At 32.0% G+C, this 12185-nt stretch overlaps 3 protein-coding genes across 3 annotated transcripts; 1 reads left to right on the forward strand and 2 right to left on the reverse strand.

Annotated features, from left to right (window-relative positions):
- Window positions 1–708: 708 nt before the first annotated feature.
- Window positions 709–1921, forward strand: LOC17890112 (gamma-glutamyl peptidase 5). The gene is made up of 3 exons (XM_006295721.2): window positions 709–1044; window positions 1239–1568; window positions 1660–1921. The coding sequence occupies exons 1-3, from the start codon at window positions 730–732 to the stop codon at window positions 1768–1770; spliced, it is 756 nt and encodes a 251-aa protein (XP_006295783.1). The 5' UTR covers window positions 709–729; the 3' UTR covers window positions 1771–1921.
- On the reverse strand, window positions 1847–5207 carry LOC17887625 (probable cyclic nucleotide-gated ion channel 6). Its single transcript, XM_006293304.2, has 8 exons — window positions 5099–5207; window positions 4687–4788; window positions 4020–4602; window positions 3726–3938; window positions 3333–3646; window positions 3138–3249; window positions 2811–3047; window positions 1847–2735 (listed from the first exon to the last, which is right to left on the reverse strand). Exons 2-8 carry the CDS (start codon window positions 4755–4757, stop codon window positions 2028–2030), a joined length of 2238 nt encoding a protein of 745 aa, XP_006293366.1. The 5' UTR covers window positions 4758–4788; window positions 5099–5207; the 3' UTR covers window positions 1847–2027.
- A 2804-nt stretch (window positions 5208–8011) lies between these two features.
- LOC17888693 (early nodulin-like protein 1) lies at window positions 8012–8689 on the reverse strand. The gene is made up of 2 exons (XM_006295736.1): window positions 8506–8689; window positions 8012–8409 (listed from the first exon to the last, which is right to left on the reverse strand). The coding sequence occupies exons 1-2, from the start codon at window positions 8687–8689 to the stop codon at window positions 8012–8014; spliced, it is 582 nt and encodes a 193-aa protein (XP_006295798.1).
- Window positions 8690–12185: the final 3496 nt, after the last annotated feature.

The following is a 12185-nucleotide window of genomic DNA, read 5'->3' on the forward strand; positions in this document are numbered from 1 at the left end:
ATTGGTATCAATTTCTCAAAAATAAGTCTAAATTAGTTTTTTATATTTATGGTATAAGGGAAAATATTTTTTTTTGTGCTATTTCTGAAAAACAATTATCGTGTTTTAGTGAAAAAAAACTTACAATGTGGTATTTGAGAAAAATGTTCTTAATTTAATATGAATCGATTTCAACAAAAAATAAAATAATATATCTATATATTAAATTTAGTGCATTTGCTACCAGGACAATTTGAACGTTACATTTTCTGTCTTCCAAATTATGATTTTAGTGCATTTGCTACAAGAAAATTTTCGTTTAAAAAAAAAAACAAATTTCTCTCTAGCCTTGGAATTTGGTAACACACAAAAAAAAGAGAGTAAATTGGTGCATGGTATCTTATCGTTTCCAAAATCTTATGGTATTCAACTTTTGTGTTGGTTTGACTGTGTAATCTGTCATTAAGACATAAACACCTTCCCAATTGTGCTATTTTTCTCATAAACTTCTTACTATAATGTACATTAAATTCTATATACATGACTATATAATAAGGTAAGATATAACAAAATCTATTATTTTTCCATCTGGTTAAAATATAATAATATTCCCAATTTGTTATTACAAATCACAACTGATACGCAACAAAACCCTTCCCAGTTGTTTTGTTGCTTCTGTTACGATTTTTTCGCCGTCTTTAAAAACACACAAAATCTTCATATCCTTCTCTCTAACCCCAAAAACCAAAAATGGTGAATGAGCAAAAGAGATTTGCTCTGTTCTTGGCCACAAGCGATTCAACGTTGGTGAAGAAGACGTACGGTGGATATTTCAACGTGTTCGTTTCGAGTTTCGGCGAAGAGGGTGAGCAATGGGATCTGTTCCGAGTGATCGACGGTGAGTTCCCGGAGGATAAGGATCTTGATAAGTACGATGGTTTTGTTATCAGTGGAAGCCTTCATGATGCTTTTGGTGACGATGATTGGATCGTTAAGCTTTGTTCTCTTTGCCAAAAGCTTGATGACATGAAGAAGAAGGTTCTTGGCATTTGCTTCGGCCACCAGGTTCTTGGATCCTACTTATTATTATTAGGGTTTTTGCATTATTAATATTAGGGTTGATGTGAATCTTAATGCAGTTTGAGAACTGTTTGGTTGATGTGCATGTGACATAATATATATATATGTACGTAACGCAATGATTTGTGTTTTATTATATTGTTGAAATGTTTTGTTGATGGAATGATGCATTACAATAGATACTAAGTAGAATCAAAGGAGGGAAGGTAGGAAGGGCGAGTAGTGGTGTGGATATGGGACTAAGAAGCATAACAATGGTTAAAGATGCTGTGAAACCTGGTGTTTACTTTGGAAGCCAGATTCCGAAATCGCTAGCCATTATAAAATGTCACCAAGATGAAGTACTTGAGCTGTCTGAATCAGCTACATTGCTTGCTTATTCAGACAAATGCAATGTTGAGATGTGTTCTTATGGAGATCATTTCCTCTGTATCCAAGGACATCCTGAGTACAACAAAGAGATTCTTTTCGAGATCATTGATCGCGTCGCCAATATGAAGTTGATGGAGGTTTTGTTTCTTATTTTCTTTTGTTTCATGTCTTTCATTGTTTGCTTGTTGGAAGCTTTTTGTAAGGTTTTCTTTTTGTTTGTTTTCTCAGCAAGATTATGCGGATAAGGCAAAGGCAACGATGGAGAGCGCGGAACCAGATCGAAAGCAGTGGCTAACTCTGTGCAAGAACTTTCTCAAAGGAAGATCTGAGCAAGTTTGAGTTATGATGAACCAAAGCTGTGGAATTGGTTGGATGATTTTAAAAACAGTTTTCTATGTAATAAGACGGCTAAGAGTAATCACAAAATAAACCTTTTATATTACAATATTTGGGTGTTACTAGTTTGTATTCACCCAAGTGTAAGTTTAAACAACAACAAAAAAAAAAAATTGGATCTTTGAGTTGAAGTGTTTGTTCTTAGAGATTGTGTACAAGTAAAAGAATTCTTGTGTTTGCGAGATTGGATTACGTTATGGTCAATGATGATCTTCAGCTGAGAAATCTGGTTCTGGAGGTTTCTGAAACTTCACCAATTCTTTAGTAGATGACAACAATGCAGATTTCGCAGTCCGGTTCTTGTGAACGCTACGAAGTGCATTTGCCGCAAACTTTGAAGCCAAGAATGTTGCTCTTATGCTATAAGGACTTCCTCCGGCTATAACCGATGCTGACTCTTCTTCTTCTTCCTCTTCTTTTCTAAGTTGCTCCAGTTTCTTCCTCTTTGTGTACCGTCGCCATGCAGCTTGGATGAAGCAAGCGGCCCATGTCCTCCATTGCTGTGAATAGAATCTGAAAGTGTGTTGCACTTGTCTGCTATGGAGTCTCCTGAACTGGCTCGCCACGAATTTCAGCTCATCGGCTATCAAAGCAAAAGCTTCTACTTCGGTTAAGGCCTTGACGGTTCTTGTTGATGATGGGAGGTTAGAACCGGATTTGGGATCAAGTGCCCATGTCAAAAGTTCGTCACCGCAGAAATCTCCTTCTTTAAGTAAACTGCGGTTGTAGAAACCGCTTCTCCCGCCATCAGTAGTTACACTCTCGAGCCTACCACGGATTATGAAGAGCATCTCATTGACTGGATCTCCCTCACGAACTAAGTAAGACTTCTCAGTGAATAGACATGGCTTAAGCCTCTCACAGATTGCATCTAACAGCCTCTCATCCATATTCTCAAACAATGGAACCTATTGACAAAAAAATGAATTAAAGACTTTTTTAAAACTGATGTTAATGGAGTGAATTAAGACAAGAAAACATACTCTTCTGACTAAGGCAAGACAGAGATGACGTTTGATATCTCTTCTAAGATCCTTGGGGAGGTTCTGAACAAGATTCTCTTCATCAACTCCACGAGTCTCCAACCACTTGTATTGATCATATCGTCTGACCCGTTCCCGCAGTTCTGGTGGAAGCATTCGATGATGCATCCACTGTTCTGAGTCGCGTCTTTTGACTCGCATTTCTTCTAACCGGATGGTGAGCGATTGAAGATACGTCTGTCACAAGTTTGTCAAATACAAATCATTCTTCATACTCATTTGCGAAAATCGTTAACCATTAAAAAACGAACAAGCTCCCTTCTTTACCTGCATGTTTCCAATGAGAAGGGCAAAGAGTAGAAGTCCAGCAATAGCAAGTGTTATAGAGAATATAACTTCTCCAGGGTATGTACTAGTTTCAAGCCCTTGACCAAGTGTACTGCAATGGAGAATCAAAGGTTACTAATGCGAAAAAAGACTTATCGTCGCGCCACTATAAGCAAATCGATTTCTACATATTACCTAAGATTCTGTAACCCCCACCACAAACAGAAGAAGTACTTAGAGACAAAGTTCTTATTTGCAACGATGCCAGAGGAGAGAGCTCTTAAGTAGATTCCAAAATCAAAGGGAGGTTCTTCATCCTCAGGGACATTAACAGGGCAATGAGCCTGAAGAACCGAATCTTTAATCTTGTCCCAAGCAGCATAACCTGGCATATTTTGGTTACCACAAAACAAGAAGTTTCTTGCACATGTCGTGTTATCGTGGCAAGCCTTACTCCAGCAGTCGTTATTGCGTTCTAAGGCAAGCAAATACCACAAAGCCCCAACAATCTGCATACACGCATACACTTATGAGAACATATTGCTTTAACAAACATAAAAGCTGATACAAAAGAATTTGGATACTGACATGACTTGCGAGCATGTAAAGTAGCAAGTAATAAGCTGCACCAGCCCAAGCAGTTTCAGCAAACACGCCGGCTGTTCTCTTCAATTCTGAACTTAAAGGATACATTCGAAGAAAACGTGGAATATATTGAACTAACACGATATATCGAAGTGCTTGTTTAGTTGCTAACACATTTGCACCTTTTGAATTGATAAGAAATCTCCAAACTACAATCTGAGAGAGAGAGAAACAAAAAATGAACATTACCAATATGAATATTAAGAGAAGTCAAAGGTTCTATTCTGTTACTAATACCTGTGGAACAGGAAGCACGGAAAGCAAATCGATGATGAAGTACTGTTGCAGATACCGTTTAGCTATCTGTGCAGGGTCTATAACAAGCTCGCCTCGACCAAAAACCCGCGATGAGGGAGCAACATAAGCTGTTCTAAACCGTAGAGCCATATGAAAGAGATAAAACGAATCTATAACTGTCCTTATCGTAGTCGCTATAATCGCCAGTTTCCGATCAATCCCAACGCATTTCGCTTTATCGTTTATAAAAGGAAGATACAAGAAGAGCGGATCCACGGATACTGCGAGTATACAAGAAGCCACAAACAACTTGTTGCAGAGCAAAAGAAACTTGTCTTGAGGATCAAATATCTTCTTCTCAGATACTTCAAGATCTTCGGGAAATACAGCACGCGAAACCCCGAGCCCAATCGATCTACCTATAGACCAAAGCCCTTCTGAACCTTTTCTAAACCCTTTCTTAAAAGATCCAGATGATGTTTTGCTTCCTTGAGCAAAACGTTTAGGTCCTTGTATATTCAATGTGCATTTGTTTAAACCCGCTTCAGAGCCTTGTGAGTACCTCGAGTCCATACTATCTAACCTGTTTTTACAAGAAAAAGCTAAAAACTTTATTTTTCCATACAGTTTTCTCATTAGAGAGATTCACAGATTGGTTTTTTCAAACCTGACAAACTTCTCGAGTTGGCCACTGATGACTTGAGATTTGACTCTTTTTGAACCACAAGTATCGAACATACCTCTTTCAACTCATGGAATCCTAAAAAACCTGTGCTTTGAGAACAACTTCATCATTATGATGATTGTATAACTAAATCACTAACGAACCCTTTCTAGCTATATAACACTAGAGCAACCTAATTGGAAACAAAGACAAGTTTTTTTTCTAAATCAAGAGATTGGGTTGTGAGAATTAGGTTTCTTGAGCTAATTTAATCATTCAACCCAGAAATAAAAATCGAAACTTTTTTTTTATAAATTAGACAAAACCGAATCCAAATTGGAGCAATTGCAAAGTAGTCTAATCATGTTCAAGAACTGAGATCGGGAAGAAGGTAAAGAAAGAAGAAGGAACTTACACTAACTGTCAAATCTGACGGCGAAGAAGAAGAAACGGAAGAAGCAGAGAGAGCACACAAGTTGTTAAAAATAGAAAAAGAAAAGGAAAAAAAAAAACGGACAAAGGAGAGAAGAGAGAAGTGAAGTTGTGTCTTCTTCTGTCTTCTGTCTTCTGTCATAATTTTGACTTTCTTCTTCGTGCTCTGTCCGGGTCGGGTCCCATCCGTTTCCTCTGCTGTCTTCTTTTATTTCTCTCAATCTTTGAATGTAAATACTAAACTCATTTTTGTAAAACACATTAAAAGAAAAGAAAAAACAAAAGTTTGTATGTGATCATAAGAAAACATTTTTTTTTTGCCATTTTTCATTTTAAGGAGTACAATTTATGATTATTGAGCTTAAATTTTTTTAGAAAGTAATGAGTCTAACAACGAATGGTATATATTTTCAGAGTTTGTAAAAAAAAAATGAATGATTAATTTATATTTGAAGGATGTGTTTTAAATAGAAAATTGTTTGATGAAGTTTATATGTATTAATTAGAGGATTTTTGATATTTTTGAATACCAAATAGAGGACATGTCCTTTAAAAAAAAATATATATATATATATATATATATATATATATATATATATATATAATTGTGATTGAAAATGTAAAACAATCTAAGCTAATATTCGAAAATCAAGATTTTTGGATAGGGTAAAGATAGTGTAATGCCTCGGCTATAAGATTAATCAAAACTTGGGGTTGGATAAGAAGGTTTTTAGTATTAACAATGGATCTCCAAATGTTAGTATTCGAGGAATTCTAATTAAAATTGATTTGCGAAGTGTTGACAAAAAACTAACAAATCGATTTAGATGTAGTTAGCCTATTTGATGTACATAGATGCAATAGATGGATGGTAAAACAACATATAGGATTCTAGTTATAAAATATATTCTCCAGAAAATTGAAGGTATTTTAATTAGTTATGCTAATCTAGAAAAATATTATCCCTCATTATACAAAACCATCGAAGAGAAAATTGCTAGAATTAGCAATTCAAAATAATAATTTTTTTTTTAAGGAATATATTTATTATGTTTTGTAGAACTAAATTATATCTATGAATTATGTTATGAAGAATAAAAAATATTAGAAAATTAATTATCGGCTCATCTTTTGTATTAGAAACTTTAAATCACGGGGTTAGAATAGTATCAGGATTTTGTGTAAAATCATTAAAATAGTGTAAATATTTCAAATAATTTTTTTTCTAAAAGAGAAAATTTGGTGCACTGAATTTTGGAAAAGATGTGTATATATAGTTAATCTAATCCCGGTTATGACAAATGTGTTTGATTCAAAGGTTTGATTGGAGTCATGATCAGATAGCTTAAGAAAATATTATTTTAGTTCAATAAAAACGAGGTCATGTTAAGTTGTTAACTTTGTTATATTAGTTCACACATTTGGTGAAATTATTCGGTTATCACACTGTTTTTTTTTTTTTTTTGTCTTTTCCTTGTTAATTTTTGGCAATCATACGTAACCATTTTTCATTTTTCTATATTACAGAATGATTTAGTAAACTGATATTTTTGTTACTTTGATTAAACGTCGATGAACTAATTTGACTAGTAAATTTACTATTTAAGTTGATTTGATATGACCAATTAGGTGTATTTGCGATTCTAAAAAAGAGCTCTAAAGGTTTAAATAAAAACTCATCACTCGTTAATCTCCTTTTGATTATTTATTTTTCTTATTTTAATATTATCAAAATCATAAAGAACTCTTTGTGGAGATGGTCTTGTTAGTTTATGTAATTGGAGAATGAATTTGTTTTGGCTTTTATGTTTTACAGTTTTAGTATGAATTATATCTATTAGTGGCACTTAAATGATAATTTCTTTTATGATTTGTCATTATCGTTTAAACAATATGTTAGATAAGACTTTACAACAAAGCATAACAATTTCGTAAATTTACCTAAATAATCAAAATCATATAAAATTCATTAGAATTTAAATTATAGAAATATATAGGGTTCAATACGCTCCCGAAAGCCAATACTTCTTTTAAACATTTCAAATATTGGATTTTTAATGTCTTTTCGAATATAACTAGTCTACAAATTAGCTGTTTTTGACAAAAAAATATATATATTTGTTTAAATGGAAATGGGAAAATCTAACCATCGATTATCCCATTTAATACTTCAAGGTATCAATTAGAGCAGACATTGCTACGAAATTAAAAATACTTTTTAAATTTATAGATTAAAATTTTTGATGGGAACAAAATTTTAAATTAAATTATCAGTAATGTCAAATTATGACATAAATTTAGATAAATCATTATTCTCTAAACTAGCCCTGGGCATATAATCCGGATCTGAAAAAACCGATCCGAACCGATCCGAAAAATCCGATTTGGATCGGTTTCGGTTACTATGTAAAAACCGATCGGATTTTATGTTGAACATGATTCGGATTTCGGATTTAAACCGATCCGAACCGAAATCCGATCGGTTATCTGCTAACCCGAATACACATGGTCTAATACATCACATAGTATACATATAATCTCTATGTTTTTGTACTTCAACGCTCAAACTTCTTTTTTACGTCGGATTGTTCGGATTTAGAGTGTAAGTTTCGGATTTATAGTGTAGAATCCAAATCCGAAACCGATCCGAAATATGATTCGGTTTAAACTCGGATTTGTAATAAAATTTGAAAACCGATCCGAATCCGAAAAAATCCGAACCGATCCGATCCGAAAACCAGTCGGATTCAAATCGGATTCTATATATCCCAATCCGAAAAATCCGAACTCCGAATAATCCGATCTGATCCGATCCGAAAATCCGAACGCCCAGGGCTACTCTAAACCATAGATTTTAAAAGCATAACATAAGATTTAAAAAAACCTCAAAAAGGCCTTAAGCAAAAACAAGCCCAAAGACAGATACAAGAGTTAAGGCCCAGAAGATGCCATTTCCAACAACCAAACCACCAGCATGGCTATTGGACGGAGCTGGCGCCGGAGCCTTCATAGAAGTAGATGACTTAGGAGAAGGAGTAGGCGTAACAGCGGCTGGTCCTTGGTTTGGTGGCATGGGCGGGTGGTTAGGTGACTGAACCACGACAGCCACTTTCTCACCTTTAGCACAGTTCATGGTCGGAGCTCCACTTATGAAGTAGTAAGGACCTGAGACATCGAGTTTCACTATTGTGATATTTTCTTTGTATTCTTTCAAAGGCTTCTCCATGTTGCATTTTTCGTAGTTTTCTTTTGTCACTTGTAACACCGAATCGTTCTTGGAATCGTATCTAAACACTGTTACATGTTTAAAATCGTATGTCATGCATTTGTATTTTGTATCAAAAATATATAACTAGAAGAAAGATTCGAAGAACATATTTAGATCTTTACCAAGAGCGTCTCCGACTTGGAACCTCATCGTCTCAGCCCAATGGTTGAGAGTGTTGTTGGTTGATTCTGGAACCTTCCATGCGTCCATTGAGCCGCCCACGTCAAGGAGCCTAGCCTCACCAAAGTGGTAGAATGTGGTAAATAAGAGAAACATTAGGGACATAATGGGAACCAAAGACTCCATTTCTCGTTGGTTCTCTATAGTTCTTTTTCTCTTTGGACGATAAAAATTTTGGTCGTTATGGTTTGGAGCTAAATGGGTTTTATACAAGGTTCAAGAATGAGGTTTTGAGGATCAAACCAGCCAGATTTGGGGTCAAATCTGATACCTTGTATAAAAATGTAATGTAATCTTCCCCAAATAGCAAAGAAATTATGAGTTTCATTATCTGTTGATACATATATTTGTTAATCATATCTTTGAAGTAAATTCTAATATTTTGGAACTAAATCAGGGTTTTAATGCAAAATAATTTGTTTACTTACATAAAAATTAAATTTGAAGTATACTCACAAAAACAAATCATATTATATGTGGCATATGGCCATATGGGTAAATTAATTATCAGATTCTTTGTGTCTGGCTAAAATTTTCTAATATTTATTAATTCCTACTATTGCGATATTAACCTATTGGACGAATTTGGCTAACATGTATAATTTGGGAGTTATCTCTCATTCTAAAGTGTACGTCTAAACACTCACATAAGCAACAATATTTGATTTATATTAAAGGAAATTTAAAACATTCATTTAGTAGAAACTTATGTTTTTTTTGGTAGGGTAGAAACTTATGTTTATAATTGATTGAAAGTTTTTCTAAGAAAATAAAAATTCAATATAAATTATGTAAAATAAATTAATTTTTAAAACAATAAAACCAACATTATTAAAAAAATTATTAGTAGTAATAATATTCTTCAAAATTTTAATTAAATTTTTTTAAAAGAATCATAGTTTAAATTTTAAATTACTATTTTATGATTTTTAGAATGGAAGTAAATTTGAAATATAGGGTAGAATAATACAAAATTTCTGAAATTGTATTTTTAAAATAGGAAAAAAAATTGAAAGTGAAACTTAAATTCTAAAAATGTATATTTAATGTTTTAATTTATCATTAAATTTTACTTAAAAAAGAAACTAAATATTACTAAACTCAACTTAAATTTATACTTTACTAAGAAAATATATGAAATGGCACACTTTATCTTGTGAAATTATATTAAAAATATTGTTTTTTTAAAAGACATTATCATCCATCTTCCAAAGTAATAAATAATTAATGGTCACATTATTTAGATTACTAGTACTTATGAGTTTGACAAAAAATAGACAGAAAGTAATATGTATGTTAAAAAATGATACGCAATTTTGAATAGCATATCTTAAGAAGAATCAAATTTTTTTAACCCTAAAATGGATGATTCAAAGAAAGTAGTAAAGAGTAAATAGGTTTCATATGTATCGAAAATAAATTCATATTCAAATATATATTATAGGAGAGCCAATAGAAGATGAAAAGAAAACTAAATGGTCAAGAATTCTATTATAGCATGCTGAATTTTCGTCGATGGATAAAACAAGTTCGGTAAAGCTACTCTAACAACATGGTATTATATGTATTTTTACATTAAATAACGTTCATGAAACTCGATAATTCATATTTGGAACAGTGTTATATTTGTATCAACATATATTCATAAATGATATATATACATTTAGGTTAACAACAGTCGATAATTAACCTGAAAACTTTTAAAAAATGTCTTACAAAATATTAATAAGGAAGATAATCTCTTAGTAATAAAAAATCAAGAGCTGGTCGTCGATGATGTTTCTTCTTTCCGCGAGTTTCTCAAGTGATATTTGTTATCACATAGTATATATTAAATCATATATTTTTAAAGAAAATATTATCATCGATAATATATATGTTATATATTGTATAATAAATTTATTTTTAATGTTTAATTGCATCGATTTATCTTTTAAAATTGGAATGATTATAGTTACTTTCAAAATTTTATATTGATAGTAGACCACGCGCAACGCAAAATAAAATTACAACATCAACATCGATTAGATCTCTCAATAAGGGATAATTTTATTAATTTTTGGTTTTGTTGGAAAATGCATTTGTGTAATAGTGTATATATTTGGCTCCAACCGGGTAACCTCTACTTTGTGAAACGAGTTTCTACTAATTGTTCTTCCTCCGAAGCTAGTGAGTAATGCATGGGATCCGACAATAGTAAATGCTGAAGAGTATAGTCTTAGTCAGATATGGTTAGTGTTTGGCTCATATGACAACAATGATCGCAACAGTTTGAAGTCGGGTGACAGGTACTTGGTTTTGTTAATTTCGATTATTAACAATTTCGAGTAATTATTTTTATCAGTTTACAGATTTTATTAGAAAATAAATATATTTGGAAGAATGTTGAGATTATAGTACTTAGTTATACAGTAATTATATATTACATTTTTTAATCAACTTTAGTTTTGGAAATATCTAAAACCATTAGCAGATATGATTTAATTTGTATATACAAACTCAACATTTTGTTGCATCATAATTCATAAAGTAATTAACAAAACATTATTCGCATGAATTTGTTTATATTCAAAATTATATTATAGGTTTGGCTCAATGAAAAAAAGACCTGCAACATTTTATTGTTTACTTATATTTTGCTCATTTTTTGCTTTATTTTTGATTACTTTTTATTTTATTTTTTTAATTATTTTAATAATTATAACATATTGGTAGATGTGTCGCCACTATTAATACATGCAAATAGCTTAATTTTATATTTTAGAGGCTGAAGTAACATCTTATTATATATAAACTCCAACGATTCCATTTTATCAGTTACGTTAGACGCTATGCTCTATGCTCATATGGCTCTCTCTCAGTTTATCAATTTATTAAAAAATTAAAAAAAATTCAAGTTTTCAATTAAATTATCAAATTTATCTATTCTTTATAATCAAGCTATCAATCCTTGTCAAATCATCAATCGTTAAATGCATAAAACGCATGCATGCCACTCCTATCGCATTTTTTTTTTTTTTCATCGGTTGATAATAAACTGATGTTAGTTATTTGCATCAATAATGTAAGTATCGTTTTTATAAGTGATGTAAAATTTATTTGTATCGCTTATAAATAATGCAAAAATACAAAATAAATAATACAACACAATTGTTTTTTTTTTTTTTGTAGTTTCTTGATTTCTTGACTCTTATCCATCTACCTCTCTTATCTATTTTTTTGGATCGCTCAATCTTTCCGTTTATACAATAATAGTTTTACCGAGGCCATGTTTACAAAAATTTTAACGACTAGTTGGTATAAAATTTAATCGAATAGAGGGTCAAATTAAGTCTCAAAGAATGATTTTGATTAATCATTAATTTCACCCAAATTTTAATTAAATACAGTAACTATAGTTTTAACTTTCATAAGGTTCATATATATGGCCTCTGCGACAACCATGTATTTTGGTTATTGAACATCTACCACAATATACAAAACTATATGACTCTTACATGGCAATTACTCATTATGTGGAAACTACTTATTATAGCAACACCAACATCTTAAAACCTTCATAACACAAACAAGTGTGCATACGTACGTACAAGGAACTGTCTACAAATAGGAGATGTATCGT

Source organism: Capsella rubella, unplaced genomic scaffold (assembly GCF_000375325.1).
Source record: "Capsella rubella cultivar Monte Gargano unplaced genomic scaffold, Caprub1_0 scaffold_4, whole genome shotgun sequence".
In the NCBI taxonomy this organism is placed as follows: domain Eukaryota; kingdom Viridiplantae; phylum Streptophyta; class Magnoliopsida; order Brassicales; family Brassicaceae; genus Capsella; species Capsella rubella.

Excerpts from the sequence above, each read along its gene's own strand:
- LOC17890112 (XM_006295721.2), top strand. The coding sequence starts at position 730 with ATGGTGAATGAGCAAAAGAGATTTGCTCTGTTCTTGGCCACAAGCGAT. Across the intron at positions 1,045-1,238 it reads GCATTTGCTTCGGCCACCAG|ATACTAAGTAGAATCAAAGG; the intron begins GTTCTTGGATCC and ends GCATTACAATAG. Across the intron at positions 1,569-1,659 it reads CCAATATGAAGTTGATGGAG|CAAGATTATGCGGATAAGGC; the intron begins GTTTTGTTTCTT and ends TTGTTTTCTCAG.
- LOC17887625 (XM_006293304.2), bottom strand. The coding sequence starts at position 4,757 with ATGTTCGATACTTGTGGTTCAAAAAGAGTCAAATCTCAAGTCATCAGT. Across the intron at positions 3,939-4,019 it reads CCGTGCTTCCTGTTCCACAG|ATTGTAGTTTGGAGATTTCT; the intron begins GTATTAGTAACA and ends TCTCTCTCTCAG. Across the intron at positions 3,048-3,137 it reads TTCTCATTGGAAACATGCAG|ACGTATCTTCAATCGCTCAC; the intron begins GTAAAGAAGGGA and ends AACTTGTGACAG.
- LOC17888693 (XM_006295736.1), bottom strand. The coding sequence starts at position 8,689 with ATGGAGTCTTTGGTTCCCATTATGTCCCTAATGTTTCTCTTATTTACC. Across the intron at positions 8,410-8,505 it reads CCAAGTCGGAGACGCTCTTG|TGTTTAGATACGATTCCAAG; the intron begins GTAAAGATCTAA and ends AACATGTAACAG.